Genomic DNA, 13,355 nt, shown 5'->3' with positions numbered 1-13,355 from the left:
TTACATCAAATATATACACAGCTCGGCCCTTTCTCATTTAAAGAAACAGACTTTTTTAAACATATCCCTTTGACTCAGGCTCATATAGATCAAAGAAAGAGCCATGACTGTCTTATCGGAGCATAAAGACTATTTTAGGAAAACAAAACTCTTCTATTGTCTCTTCCACCTTTTTCAACAATAATGTTATCCCGTGAGACATTATTGATAATTGGCGTTATATTTCACGTCATTTACTTGTTTAGTATATTTGACATATACTTTACTTCTCCACTTGTCCATGGCATGACACCACATAAAAGTCCCATTCATCCTCCAGCTGACAGACTGGTACTTATTGTAGGTAATGTCGTCCTGAATTATATTTTAAAGTTTGTTACTATCCAGATTATTAGGGGATGGATTACGTGCAGATAAGTTATTTGAACTAGACGAACAAGGACAAACGAGAGCACCTTTCTTGAGAGACATTCTACAGAATAACGGTACTTGGGGTATCTCTCATACTCGTGTGCCAACTGAATCAAGACCTGGTCATGTCGCTATTATTGCTGGCTTTTATGAGGATGTTAGTGCTGTCACTACTGGTAAAAAAAAAAAAGAGAGAGAGAGAGAAAAGTTGTTTGCTATTTAATTTGTGTTGCTAACGTTCAACTCAAGGTTGGACATTGAATCCTGTCAACTTTGATTCTGTTTTTAACCAGTCTCAACATACTTGGTCATTTGGATCTCCAGACATCTTGCCCATGTTTCAACATGGAGCAAGTGATAAAGAAAAGATAGAAACCTACATGTACCCACCAGAATATGAGGATTTTGCAGGAGGTAAGAAAATAGGAGGGCATCAGGGCAGCCATTGACACTCTATTATAGAGGCCTCACGATTAGACATTTGGGTATTTGATCATGTAAAAGAACTATTTAAGAACGCGTCAACAAATCCTGAACTCGATAACATGCTACGACAAAAAAAGGTTGTATTTTTCCTTCACCTTCTTGGATTGGATACCAATGGACATGGATTTAGGCCTTCGTCAAAAGAATATTTGGAAAATATAAAGCTTGTGGATAACGGCATAAAAGAGATGGTCAACCTGATTGAAGACTTTTATCATGATGGAAAAACTAGTTATATCTTTACTGCGGATCACGGAATGAACAACAGAGGTAAACGCAGTACAGCTTGATCAAAAACATTAGTGTTTATTTTATAGCTCAGGTGCTCACGGTGATGGACATCCGGATAATACACGCACTCCCATTGTAGCTTGGGGAGCTGGTATTCGTCAACCGATTCATTCTGGCTTGGGTCATGATGAGTATTCGTCCAATTGGGGACTGTCAACCTTACAACGCGATGATATACTGCAAGCGGATATTGCACCTTTAATGGCTCATCTCATTGGCATCGATATCCCAGTGAATTCTGTAGGTGAATTACCATTGAGTTATTTGAATGCAAATGGTTCGACAAAGGCAGAGGCTGCATTCACCAACGCGCGTCAAATATTAGAACAACTCCGAGTTAAGCACAGTAAGGTTGCTTTCATATCCATTGTTTTATTGATCTAATTTACATGTTTTCAGGCGAAAAGGAACAACATGAACTTTTTTTTAGGCCTTATCCTGGCTTGGTCGGACAGCATGATCCTACATTATTAACATCAGAAATCAAAATGCTGATAGCTGATAAAGATTATGAACTTGCTGAAAAGAAATCAAAAGAGCTGATTGAGCTCAGTCTTCGTGGCCTTCGGTACTATCAAACGTATGACTGGCTCTTCCTTAGAACCATTATCACAATCGGATATGTTGGTTGGTGTATCTTTTGTCTAGAGTTTGTAATTAGACACTTTGTTCTGTTTTCTAATGAAGAAATGTCAAGCCATTTAAAATACCGTATTCTTGTAAGTATCAACTGTTATTCAAAAGGATGTTACCAACATGTCTATAGATCGATTTTATGTCTATCATTACGATGGCTGCTGTATTCGCTATGATTTACCTACAAAAGATGCCAAAAATGTATTATCTATATGTACTCTTTCCTATTTTCTTTTGGAACCAAATCCTAAGAAACTATCGCTCGCTTATTGGGGCATTACGTCTTTGTTTACGCTCTGGAGTTACAAAGTCATTGATGATGGTTATTGGATCCTTATTGTTCTTGGAAGCACTCGTAAGTTACAGTTGTCTGCCATGGATATATCGCTTACACTACTTTAGGTTGGAAGCTATTTTCATCGAGAAGTACTCTCGGCTATCTTTATCGGTCTTTCTGCTTGGCCATGTGTAATGCCTTCTTATGTGCGTCAAGAAAAAGGGAAATTGACAACTGCTTGGTCCTTATTCTGTATCCTTACCAGTGTTTTTACTTTACTTCCTGTTGAAAAAGGAGAAAACATCGAACAAGTGTAAGGTTTATAAAGGATTCAATTGCAATGTTTAATATTCTATTGTTGCTTAGCATTGCTGGGGGTGCTGTTGCCATTATAACGGGCACTTGGCTGCTATGGAAACTCAACAAGTTGAATAGAATTACTAAGAAACAGAAGATCATTATTTATATTCAACTGTGTATGATCGCTGGGAGCATGGTTATAGTGTACTCTACATCAATCAGTCTGAAGAATCGTGAGGGTCTTCCGGAATTAAACCAGATAGCAAGCTGGTTTATCATTGGTAAGTCATGAAGGCAACTGACTGCCCTTTTAACCTGTTTTTATTCTTTAGCGATCTCAAGTGTATTCCCGTTTGTGTATAGAGGAAGTTCCCATGATGACTATTTGGCAAGACTACTTGTCATCTGTTTAGCCTTTACACCCTTGATGACACTTCTCAGTATTTCGTATGAACTCCTATTTTACGTCTTCTTCTGTTCTACTGTTCTGCTTTGGATGGAAATCGAAAGGAGTCTTTACAAGCACAGTCGATACTCAGTTGTTCGTGCGCTTAAGCCAAGTGATGGAAGAGCCGCTGTCTTGTTTTTGTTCTTTGTGAACGTCGCATTCTTTGGCACAGGCAATGTTGCATCTCTGAGTAGCTTCTCTTTGGAAAGCGTATATCGATTTACAACTGTCTTCAACCCTTTCCTTATGGGTGCCTTGCTTATCCTTAAAATACTCATCCCATTCTTTGTCATCTCTTCTGTCCTTGGGATCATCAGTTCAAGTCTCGATCTTCAACCTTTTACCTTATTCTTGATCGTCATGAGTATAACAGATATACAGACCATCAATTTCTTCTACTTTGTCACAGATTATGGAAGTTGGTTAGAAATTGGCACATCCATCAGCCATTTCTGTATATCTGAACTCTTTATCATCTTTACTATCATCCTTTTCTTGTTGTCTAGAACCTTGGTTGGTCATCTTGCTTTACCCAAACTGAAAAGAATTGTAGATAGAATGAAACCCAAGAGCAAATAAAGACAATTGATTTTTATTGCAAAAGAAGCCCAAAATAGAGAGGTAGATGAATGTTGATTACTAATGTAGTGAGTTTATTAAGTATTATCTTTGTAAGATTATAGTTATGTGCAAAGCATGTAAAGATTCAAACGCCTGTATATTTTGTCTATGATGCTCTTATTTTACAGTTATCAATAGCCTTCAACCACTGGGACTTTAATTGGTTTTTTGTCTCTTTTAGGTCTAGTTGAAATACTATCAGTTGCTCTCCAGTCAGAGGGAAGATTAAACTTGAAACTAGGTGAGCATATCGCGTCTGACAGATTCCAGTATCTCTTTTGTATAAATGCCACCTGAGCAAAACTTTCCACTGCTCCCATATTCGGTTTAACAGCATTCAGAGTTCGCTTGAAAGTTGTAATTTGTTGATCAGGTAATGTGTTTAAAGGTAATAGCTGAGCAACACTTGCAGCACAGGAAGATGCTAAAGGTTGAAGCTCGTATCCACCTATGATTATATGAGTAATGTGACTTTTTTATATTACTTTGTTTACCTTCGAGCGTGAGGGCTAGTCTACCATCACATAACTCATTGGCCAGGTCCTTTACCATCTTTGTGAGTAATGCATACCCACGAGGGGTCATATTATATCCACCAAGCTATTATAGAGCATATGAATAATCACACATCATCTATCTCTCCCCCCCCCCCACATTGACTTACATTTTCTGGATGCCCTTCAGCCGCATCAAACCCTGCGGAAACAAAAATCTATTTTAAAGTTATCTTTTCTTGTTCTACAAATAAACTGGTGGGCTATGCTTTACCATATCAGGATGGAATTGCCTTGCAATTGGTATGACGAAATAATAAAAGGCTGCAACAAACTCTGTATCACCCATTGGTCCTTTTTAAATTGTTCCTTTAGATTGGAGACTTTTATGAAAAAGTTCACTTACTTGGTTTATCTTCTGAAGAGCTAAATGCAATATTTACATTGTTACCTAGGCCAGGGCCTTCACCGCATTCATCAGGTGCGCCAGTGAAAGGATAGAACTTACCCTTATCCCATCTGTGTAGCGAGATATAGAGAACATTCGGATTATCATAAAACATCTTTTGAGTGCCGTTTCCATGACTATAAATAAGGGGAGGGGTTAATCAAGCATAACATTGTAGTTAAAGTTTGTTAATTACTGTATGTCCCTATTTCATTATATCAGCTCCTTAGTTTCCCACTTTATAAAAAAAAAAGTTACCAGTCAATGATGAGGATCTTTTTGATCTTTGACGGGTATTTCTCCAGAGTATCAGCCACTGCTACAGCCACATTATTATAAAAGCAAAATCCCATAGCTGTATCGTCTTCAGCATGATGACCTTTTTCTATAGTCAATATCTGCTATACATATGTTGACTTTTTGTTACCTGGTGGTCGAATTAAAGCAAATCCATTTCTTAGACGACCATTGACAATAGATTCAACAAGGGATAATAAAGAACCAGCTGCTATTCGAGCAGAGAGGCTCGTATAAAGTGGATGAAAAGTCGTATCCACAGCTATGCCCAGTTCACCACATGTCATTTCACATATCAAGCCGGGAGGTGCGACCGGCTTTGGGTCCGTTTGGGTTGCATCTGCTGCAGCCGCGGCAGAAGAAAACCTTGTGTGTTGTCTCTTGATGTGATCTTGGTCTGCCTGCTTTACTGTTCCACCGCCCACACCTCTCATCACATTTGGCTTGTGTGCTGAAGGCTCGGGATTTAACAGAGCGGCAATGGACGTTATTTTCAAGGGTCTCTTTTTAACAACAGATTCTCTCTCTTCGTCTATTGGGTAATAATTTCTAACATGACCATACGTATGCACCCTCAGTAACTCTTGTACGGTGGCTTCTCGGGCATGAACTCGTCCAAAATACCTTAATAAGCTATACACAAACGATTCATTCTAGCGCTATAATAAAAAAAAGTCTTTCTTTTACCGATTGGCATGGAGTGCTTGAAGGATCGAACTAATTCTATCTGGCCTTTCTGGATGGATCGTCTCTCGAGAATGACAAGGGCAGCAGTGAAGGGACATTCGTCTGTCTTGCACAAGACCTGTATGGTGCCTTGTTTGTTCGCCAGCTTTTGATTTATAGAATTCAGCATAATCTTTCCATGATCTGTCACTTTCGGGTCCCTTTGGACCATATTGAAGAGATGTGCGTGGATTATGAAGTCGTATGAGAGTAGGACTGATCCAATCCGCTTCATCTGGAGACCATCCTTCATAGTGTACAAAGATCAGAGCATCTCCAGCTGCAGTAGTTGTATCGTATAATATTTCTACTACTCTGGCACAGTACCATTCTTTTACATCGTTTGTCCACTTTATTGCTTCTACTTGATCACCTACTTGGTATGATAGGCTCCGATATTGATTGTCTAATGTATAATGAATTAAGAAAGGAGAAAACAAGATGGAATTTATTAAGTTTATTTTACTTTGTTGTAGATGAAGTCCTTTTAGCTTTTTTTGAGTAAGATCAATTCCAATCTCTTCCGAAGGCTCCTTTGTATCAATAAATAATTCCTTCTTATTGTTTTTGTCCGAACGTCGTCTTTTCAGTGAACCTGTGGAGGAAGAAGTCGATAGGTTTCCATCGCTACAATAAGGAGGGGATGCGGATAGGTAACGAGTGTCTGCAGAACGAGAGGACCTTAAGGAAGGATTTTGAGGTGGTGTTAAAGACTATAATATGAAGTCATTTCTCAATGGGCTTATTTACTTTATCAATTCATTGGATTTTTTACCATTCCTTCCTTTTATATTTATTACTCGCTAATTTATGCTCTTCTTTAATAAAATACAATTTTTCTTTTTTATTAAAGAACAGTAAAAGAGGGAAGAAAAAGAAAAAGGGAAATTCGCAGTGATGAACATGTAGTATTTTCGGATGAGTTTAGACGATTTGGAATATTTTTTTTCTTGACCAATCAGAATTCGAATTCAGAATATTCTGGCTACAGCTTATTAAATGAATACGAGAATGTTTATATTCTGGATCATTGTCAAAGGGCTGTGTGTTCAATCTATTCTAGTTGCTATAGTATATACAACATTGTATTTATTCTTGGATTTACTTTATTAAACTGATCTCAAAGGTAACATATAATTGCATTCGATTAAAGCACAATTAAATAATGATATACTGTTGTTCTCTCTCTTTTTCTTTCTGTCTTCCGGTCCCTCGCTCCTTCTTCATTTTACTATAATGAAAATATATAAAACATGATCGAGAAAGGAGAAATCTCCGAGACATCTAAAGACGATGAATATATTACAAGAACCCAATGAGCTCTACCCTTTATCCTTACTCCATCACAGGACAAACAAAAAATGCCTCGACCTCTCTGTAGCTGACCAAGGGCTAAAGGCTATAGTCATTGACTCGTTAACTGTTCGGCACCAGTTCGAAAACAGAACTCAACTTTTTTAAAGGAGCCCGTGTCCAGTAAAATGATAGTATCACACCGCGTTCCTGAAATACATTTCCTCAAAGAGCTCAGCAGTCATGATTCCTTTAACCTACAAGAAATACATCATCCTGAAACTTTTTAGGAGAGTGATTTTCTGGCTTTAGTAGATCAGCAGGCTCGCTTTGCTTTAAAAAGTGATTGCAGCCATGCCAAAAGTTATGGAATGATGTAGTAACCCTCACAGTTCTGTTTATACACTCTTTGATGAGTTCAATACCAACGGACGTACTGTTTTTTCCTGGGAAAACAAGAAAAAGCATAGTTCTAGCGGTCAAGAAAATCATTATTTCCAGAACACACAGGATTTATCATTCACTTCTTTGACAAAGCTTCATTGTTGAAGATATTTAGTATAAACTATGTGTAGAAAGTTTGAACTTGAGATTCCCCTATACAACTTTTATATGATCATACGTGATAAAGGCAGCCCCAATAGCTTCTTACGACACGAAAACACTACAGAGTGTAAGGATTTTTTATTTCTCCTTTTGAATTTCTGTGTTACGTCGATTTGGACGAATTTTGTCTGAGGATTTGCGTGTGTATGTGTGTTTCTTTTTTCTTTTTTTTTTTTATTATTATTATTGTTTTAAACAAAGAAAAGATGTTTAAACAATGGATATTCTTATTCATACTAGTTTACATAGTCAAGCCTACTTTACAACAGTACAGCGAAGACTATGACCTATCCTTGTCACCTGCTATGAAGTCAACTTTGCAAATATTTGGCGATAAACGCAATGACGAATGTCCACCATGCTTTAATTGTATGTTGCCTGGTTTTGAATGCCTTCACTTTGCAAACTGTTCACAGTATGACGGAAAATGTAGCTGTCCTCCTGGCTTTGGTGGTGACGACTGTAGACAGCCATGTAAATAAAAGAGTCGCATAAATATTGATAAGTATATTAATACTCAATATAGTGTGTGGTGCTCTATCGGATGGAAATTCAAGACTTCCTAGACAAAACAACCATTGTGATTGTCCCGAAGGCTGGGAAGGCATCAACTGCAATGGTAAGATAAAATAAACAGACGAATCCCTTATACTTATGTATCAGTTATTAGTTTGCAAGACCGATTCAGTATGTGACCCTTTAGTCCCCACTGGCCAAAACGGTACTTGTTACAGAGGTGGACTTACTGTATTCGAAAACTATCAAATGTGCAATGTGACAAGTTAGTTTTCTTTGAAATCTGGGCATATCATCATGCTTATTGTTATTCATAGATCGAAATATTCTAAAGCAGCTAAATGGTCAAATACCTCAGGTTACTTTTTCATGCAACAAACATAAGGAAACTTGCGATTTTCAATGTAAGTAGAAATCAACCCTTTTGTTTAATTGCATTATTTACGATATTTACTAGTTTGGGTGGATGAGATTGAATCCTTCTATTGCCATCTTGATACATGTGAGTTTGACCAGAGCTATGACTATGGAAAGAATACTACGAAATATGCTTGTAAAAATATCAACTGCAAGTGCATAAAAGATGAATTTTTATGTGGAAAAGATGGTTCTATTGACCTTACAGATATGTTGAAGGAAGAAATTAAGGGTCCTGCTTCCTTTACCTGCAATGGTCCATCATGCGCCTTTTCTGAACCTGCTATGGACGATCTGATTCTCATGGTATTTGGTGATGAATCTATCTTTTTAAATTGTAATTCAGGAGAATGTTTACACTATACAATGGTTCCTGGCTTCAATAGACCAGAGAGACAAACAAACTGGACTATGGTCATCATTGGATTGTCAGGTGTGGGTCTTTTTTTGATGATCATCGGCAGTGTTGTCACTTACTACGCAAGGAAGCCCAACGGAAGTGGTATTATTCAGATTAGTGATGACGAAGCTGGAAAGTTGATGGCAGAACATACACCTACTAGCTTAATTTTCAGTGAGGTCTCCTATACTGTCAACAATAGAAAGGTATTAGATAATGTCTCTGGTATTGTACAGCCTGGTCAGGTCATGGCAATCATGGGTGCGTCAGGTGCTGGCAAGACAACCCTCTTGGATATTCTAGCCAAACGTCTCAAATCGGGCACGGCCACTGGCTCAATTTACCTTAATGGACAGAACGTTGCACCAGAGCAGTATAAAAAACTGATAGGCTATGTGGATCAGGAAGATGTCATGATTCCCACGTTAACTGTGTACGAAACAATCCTCTATTCTGCTCTCCTACGATTACCTCGCTCGATGAGCACAGCAGCAAAGAAGTTTCGTGTGATGGAAGTGATGCAGGAACTGGGCATTGACGGAATCAAGGACTCAAAAATTGGCCAACCAGGTGCTCGATCGATCAGTGGTGGTGAGAGGCGTCGTGTTGCTATTGCTTGTGAACTCGTTACATCACCTTCTGTATTGTTCCTGGATGAACCAACAAGTGGTCTCGATGCCTATAATGCGTTGAACGTTGTCGAATGCCTGGTTAATTTAGCGAAAAATTACAAGCGTACCGTTGTCTTTACGGTGCATCAACCTCGATCGAACATTGTTACTTTATTTGATCAACTTCTTTTACTTGCTAGTGGACGTGTTGTCTATTCAGGCCCTGAATCAGAGGCACAGTCATATTTTAAGCTTATTGGGTATCCCTGTCCTCCTGGGTTCAATATTGCTGATTACATGATCGATTTAACCATGGGCGCTGTCCGAAGGTTACCCAACCAGCCTTCGTCTATCGTCAAGTCATCACTAACAGCTGATTCCACTGCCGTAGATGAAGATAATGCATTCTTTGCCCCTTCTCAAACACCTAAAGCAACTCCATCATTCCAAGAAGGCTTGGAAAACACAACCGAACAATGGGCCACCCAGCCAAGTGCAGGAAACAGTAACGTAACATCTGCTCCAGACATCCAAGTAGAGGAAGTACAGGAAGATGGATTACCGTCTTATTTGAAAGATCTAGTAGAATATTATCAGCACAGTGCTATCGCAGTAGTCATAAAGGACGCCATTCAAAACACAGTTGATGCAGCTCAAGGCCTGGAAGGCGACCAAAGTAGTATAAACAGCATCAGTATCTATCAAAGACCAGGACCTCTGGCACAATTCCAAATACTGGCCAATCGAACATTCAAGAACTTGTATCGTAATCCCATGCTTATGTTTAGTCATTATGCTATGGCTGTCATCTTGGCATGTAAGTTTTATACTTGTTTGTTTTATTTATCTCACTTTATCCACAGTGGTATGCGGAAGCCTGTTTTATCAAGTATCAAACACAATCGCAGGATTTCAAAACAGAATGGGTCTCTTTTTCTTTTATGAAGCTTTATTAGGGTTCATGTGCTTAACTTCATTACAAGTTTTTGCCAGTGAACGTATTCTCTTTGTTCGTGAAAGAGCCAATGGTTACTACTCCCCTACTACTTACTTTTTGGCTAAAATCCTTTTCGATATCATCCCCCTTCGAGTTGTTCCCCCTTTGATGATGGCCTTAATATCTTATTATATGGTTGGACTGGTCGAAGGCGTTGCACAATTCTTCAAATTTTTGCTTGTTTTGATCCTCTTTAATTTGACAGCCGCTGCCGTATGTCTTGCTATTGGTATTATTGTGAAAAACTTATCACTGGCTAATTTGTTGGCATGTATGGTCATGCTCTTTTCTATGCTCTTTGCGGGTTTACTTTTAAACAAAGGTAAGAAAAAGTTTCAGGGATTAATGCTTTATCCCGCTAACATACGATGATAGACTCAATGCCACCCTATTTTGGTTGGTTAAAGTACTTGTCATTCTTTAATTATACATTAGAGGCCATGCTGGTCAACGAGCTACTTTACTTGCAGCTTGTCGAAGAACGATTTGGACTCAAGATTGATGTTCCGGGAGCAACGATTCTGTCAACCTTTGGATTCAATGCCAAGAACTATTGGCCGGACGTCATCCGACTTGCATCAATGTTTTTAGTATTTATTTTGATTGCTTATATTTGGCTTGTATTATTTGTTAAGGAAAGACGATAGATTTAATATACAATTTAAACGGCTTTAAGCAACGATTTGGAGGTCTTGCTTCCTATCCTTTGCGTAGATATCTTTGTATTTGTTGTAAATATTCATTAATTCTTCAATATATAAAGCCTGTGTTGATAATAGCTGTTCGTCTGTTGGTTCTGTTTGCCCTGGTTCAAGTTTTGGTACGGGAATAGGTCTACCAACTTTATAAATATGTATTAGTATATATGTATACACTCAATCATTCATCATCCCTTACCAACTGTCACAATGGGATGTCTAAAAGGAACCAAGCCTACACTGTCTATCAGAGTAGTACATTAGTATCTAAAAAAAGATGTCTATACTACTTACAATTAAAAATACCGCGTCCATAGAATACAGGCATTGTAAATCCTGCAACCTTTTGTATAGTCTTTTGAAGTGTCAAGATGATGCCTTTATTGCTACTATCTATTTGCTCGTAAATGTCGTTTTCTCCAAATGAAAATGTGGGCACAAGGCTAGCCTGATGACGAATAGCCATTCTTATGAATCCCAGTCTCTTCTTGAGTACCAAGTCAGCAATACCAGGACGAGCCTTCAAAGACTCAGTTGCGCCGCCTACGACAATGACAATCGCAGTTCCTGGACCAGAAGACAGTAGATTGCTACAAGAGCGGCGTGATACAGAGGCCATACCTATCGCCAGAAGAATATCACGATAGAAGGGTATTCTAAAATTCGAATTTAACGTTAATAAAAAGGGTGTGATGCCAGGAAATAGATCGGAAAAGCCGGTTGCTTCAGAAACAAAGTTGGCAACAGCGCCTAGACTGACAATACCATGAGGATGATATCCGAAAATATAGTTTTTAGTAGGATCAAGATCGGCTTCCTAGTATTTTCATTATGTCAGCAAAAATAATGATGTAACTGTAATAAGGTTGTGCCGTATGTAGAACCCTCACCTTGACAAGACTAACTGGAAAATAATTTGCAAAGTAGTGCCAGATTCTTAAACGGCGAAATCTTTCTGATCGACGACCGCCATTCTCATGAGATTGATCCATCCAGATATAAATTAGATAGGCGATATGTAATGGCCAAAGGACTGTGATCGTGAGGGAAACAGTGAACAGTAAAGAACATCCTCCGATTAAACTCAACCAGCAAACTATAGCTGCTGTCTGTAGCCTTCGTTCAAGGGGTATGCCTCGAAGTGGAGCCCATTGGATTTTTATCTTTTTTTGATATCAGTATGTCTCTGTTTTATTGTAGTTGTTTCTTTTTACCATATTTTAATTTAAAAAAAGAAAAGGCGTTAATTGCTTAAAAGTCAACTCCAGGCTTTAAAAATCCTGTGGACTGTCTGAAGTTGAAGATCTGGACTTTAATCACTAAAAAGCCTGACATTGAACCTAATGCCCTTTTTGCTCATAAGACACGGTTAAACAATCTTTTATTAAACCTAAGTGGGCACGTAGTATCTTTATACTGAAACTGCCCAAGCAAGTTCAACAAAGTGAGGTGAATAATGTGGTGGGGTGAGAAGGTACTGATGGTGGAGGGAGAAAACACACAATCTAATGGGAGTGGGTAGAGGGAGCTAAACTAATCGTTATAATACTCATAAGATACGATTAAACAACTATGTTTATTAAAGAGAATAAAAAGATCACTGTGAGCGCATTGAAACTATATAATTTCGTCCCGCCCGGGCCAGATCAGAAAGTACATAGAGATAATTGTTTGACAATTAGTAACAAGTATGAAAACCATCTTGCATCTGTTCGATCCAAAAAGGAATCAACAAAACATTGTATTCAAGAACTGTCAGATGATGAGCTCTTCACCAAACAGAGTTGGATCCGTGATTCTTGAAATCCCCTCATACCTCAATAACCCCGCCCTCGCCTGAACCTGAAAGCTTTTATGCCAAGCATTCATAAACTTCTGGACATACTATTTCTATTTAAGTTGTTATAAATATCATTATTTTTATTATTTTCATTGAAGAATTAAATATCTGAACTCTCCTATTGTCATTCATATCATTGGGTTTAACAATATCAAAATATTTTTGCAGTTGTGGCCACAACACTAGATTGCCATAATAGAATATTAGGCATCAAAAGGCTTGTATAAAATGGAAAGACAACGACATCAATTCATTTAGACTAAAATTTAGAATATACCAAGTAATGTCCACAACAGATGCCAGCAATAAACACAAAAACTATCATCGACAGGTGCTGATATCTAGTACACCACACTTGACACATGAAGAACAGAACTTCATATCTTCTAACGCTGGCCAGTATAGTCAGATAATTATAGCATTGGCCTATCCTAAACCATATGAGTACCAAATATCCCTTGATATTGTCATTACTGCCCGCTCAGCCGACTCCTAGAGCACTCGTAAGCAAGTTCAGTTGCTCTGTTCAACTGGAAGTAGGC

At 38.3% G+C, this 13,355-nt stretch overlaps 4 protein-coding genes across 4 annotated transcripts; 2 read left to right on the top strand and 2 right to left on the bottom strand.

The window, feature by feature from the left end:
* Positions 1 to 183: 183 nt before the first annotated feature.
* RHIMIDRAFT_239134 (PigN-domain-containing protein) lies at positions 184 to 3,428 on the top strand (the record flags this gene model as incomplete). The annotated part of the gene is made up of 10 exons (XM_023609108.1): positions 184 to 343; positions 396 to 587; positions 661 to 825; positions 874 to 1,167; positions 1,220 to 1,534; positions 1,588 to 1,907; positions 1,955 to 2,179; positions 2,227 to 2,414; positions 2,468 to 2,682; positions 2,734 to 3,428. 10 exons carry the CDS (start codon positions 184 to 186, stop codon positions 3,426 to 3,428), a joined length of 2,769 nt encoding a protein of 922 aa, XP_023464688.1.
* Positions 3,429 to 3,470: 42 nt separating this feature from the next.
* RHIMIDRAFT_258504 (Arginase/deacetylase) lies at positions 3,471 to 6,299 on the bottom strand. Its single transcript, XM_023611345.1, has 11 exons — positions 6,211 to 6,299; positions 5,902 to 6,148; positions 5,397 to 5,841; positions 4,840 to 5,342; positions 4,671 to 4,791; positions 4,609 to 4,617; positions 4,371 to 4,549; positions 4,239 to 4,318; positions 4,135 to 4,182; positions 3,965 to 4,070; positions 3,471 to 3,918 (listed from the first exon to the last, which is right to left on the bottom strand). Exons 1-11 carry the CDS (start codon positions 6,211 to 6,213, stop codon positions 3,602 to 3,604), a joined length of 2,058 nt encoding a protein of 685 aa, XP_023464687.1. The 5' UTR covers positions 6,214 to 6,299; the 3' UTR covers positions 3,471 to 3,601.
* A 1,214-nt stretch (positions 6,300 to 7,513) lies between these two features.
* Positions 7,514 to 11,091, top strand: RHIMIDRAFT_28187 (uncharacterized protein). Its single transcript, XM_023613033.1, has 7 exons — positions 7,514 to 7,808; positions 7,861 to 7,953; positions 8,005 to 8,115; positions 8,168 to 8,254; positions 8,308 to 10,095; positions 10,142 to 10,597; positions 10,651 to 11,091. Exons 1-7 carry the CDS (start codon positions 7,541 to 7,543, stop codon positions 10,920 to 10,922), a joined length of 3,075 nt encoding a protein of 1,024 aa, XP_023464686.1. The 5' UTR covers positions 7,514 to 7,540; the 3' UTR covers positions 10,923 to 11,091.
* On the bottom strand, positions 10,947 to 12,133 carry RHIMIDRAFT_204776 (diacylglycerol acyltransferase type 2B; the record flags this gene model as incomplete). Its single annotated transcript, XM_023606783.1, has 4 exons — positions 10,947 to 11,116; positions 11,173 to 11,217; positions 11,268 to 11,790; positions 11,864 to 12,133. Coding segments are annotated over 4 exons (1,008 nt in total), but the record flags the coding sequence as incomplete, so codon positions are not given.
* Between the last annotated feature and the right edge of the window lie 1,222 nt (positions 12,134 to 13,355).

Source organism: Rhizopus microsporus (assembly GCF_002708625.1).
Source record: "Rhizopus microsporus ATCC 52813 unplaced genomic scaffold scaffold_12, whole genome shotgun sequence".
Taxonomy (NCBI): domain Eukaryota; kingdom Fungi; phylum Mucoromycota; class Mucoromycetes; order Mucorales; family Rhizopodaceae; genus Rhizopus; species Rhizopus microsporus.
Note: the sequence above shows the minus strand (reverse complement) of the source record. Positions and strands in the feature narration are given on the sequence as shown.

Coding starts and splice junctions, on each gene's coding strand:
- RHIMIDRAFT_258504 (XM_023611345.1), bottom strand. Junction 5,842..5,901: donor AGGACTTCATCTACAACAAA/GTAAAATAAACT, acceptor ATTATACATTAG/ACAATCAATATCGGAGCCTA. Junction 4,071..4,134: donor CTGAAGGGCATCCAGAAAAT/GTAAGTCAATGT, acceptor GCTCTATAATAG/CTTGGTGGATATAATATGAC.
- RHIMIDRAFT_28187 (XM_023613033.1), top strand. CDS start 7,541: ATGTTTAAACAATGGATATTCTTATTCATACTAGTTTACATAGTCAAG. Junction 8,255..8,307: donor GGAAACTTGCGATTTTCAAT/GTAAGTAGAAAT, acceptor GATATTTACTAG/TTTGGGTGGATGAGATTGAA. Junction 10,096..10,141: donor TATGGCTGTCATCTTGGCAT/GTAAGTTTTATA, acceptor CTTTATCCACAG/TGGTATGCGGAAGCCTGTTT.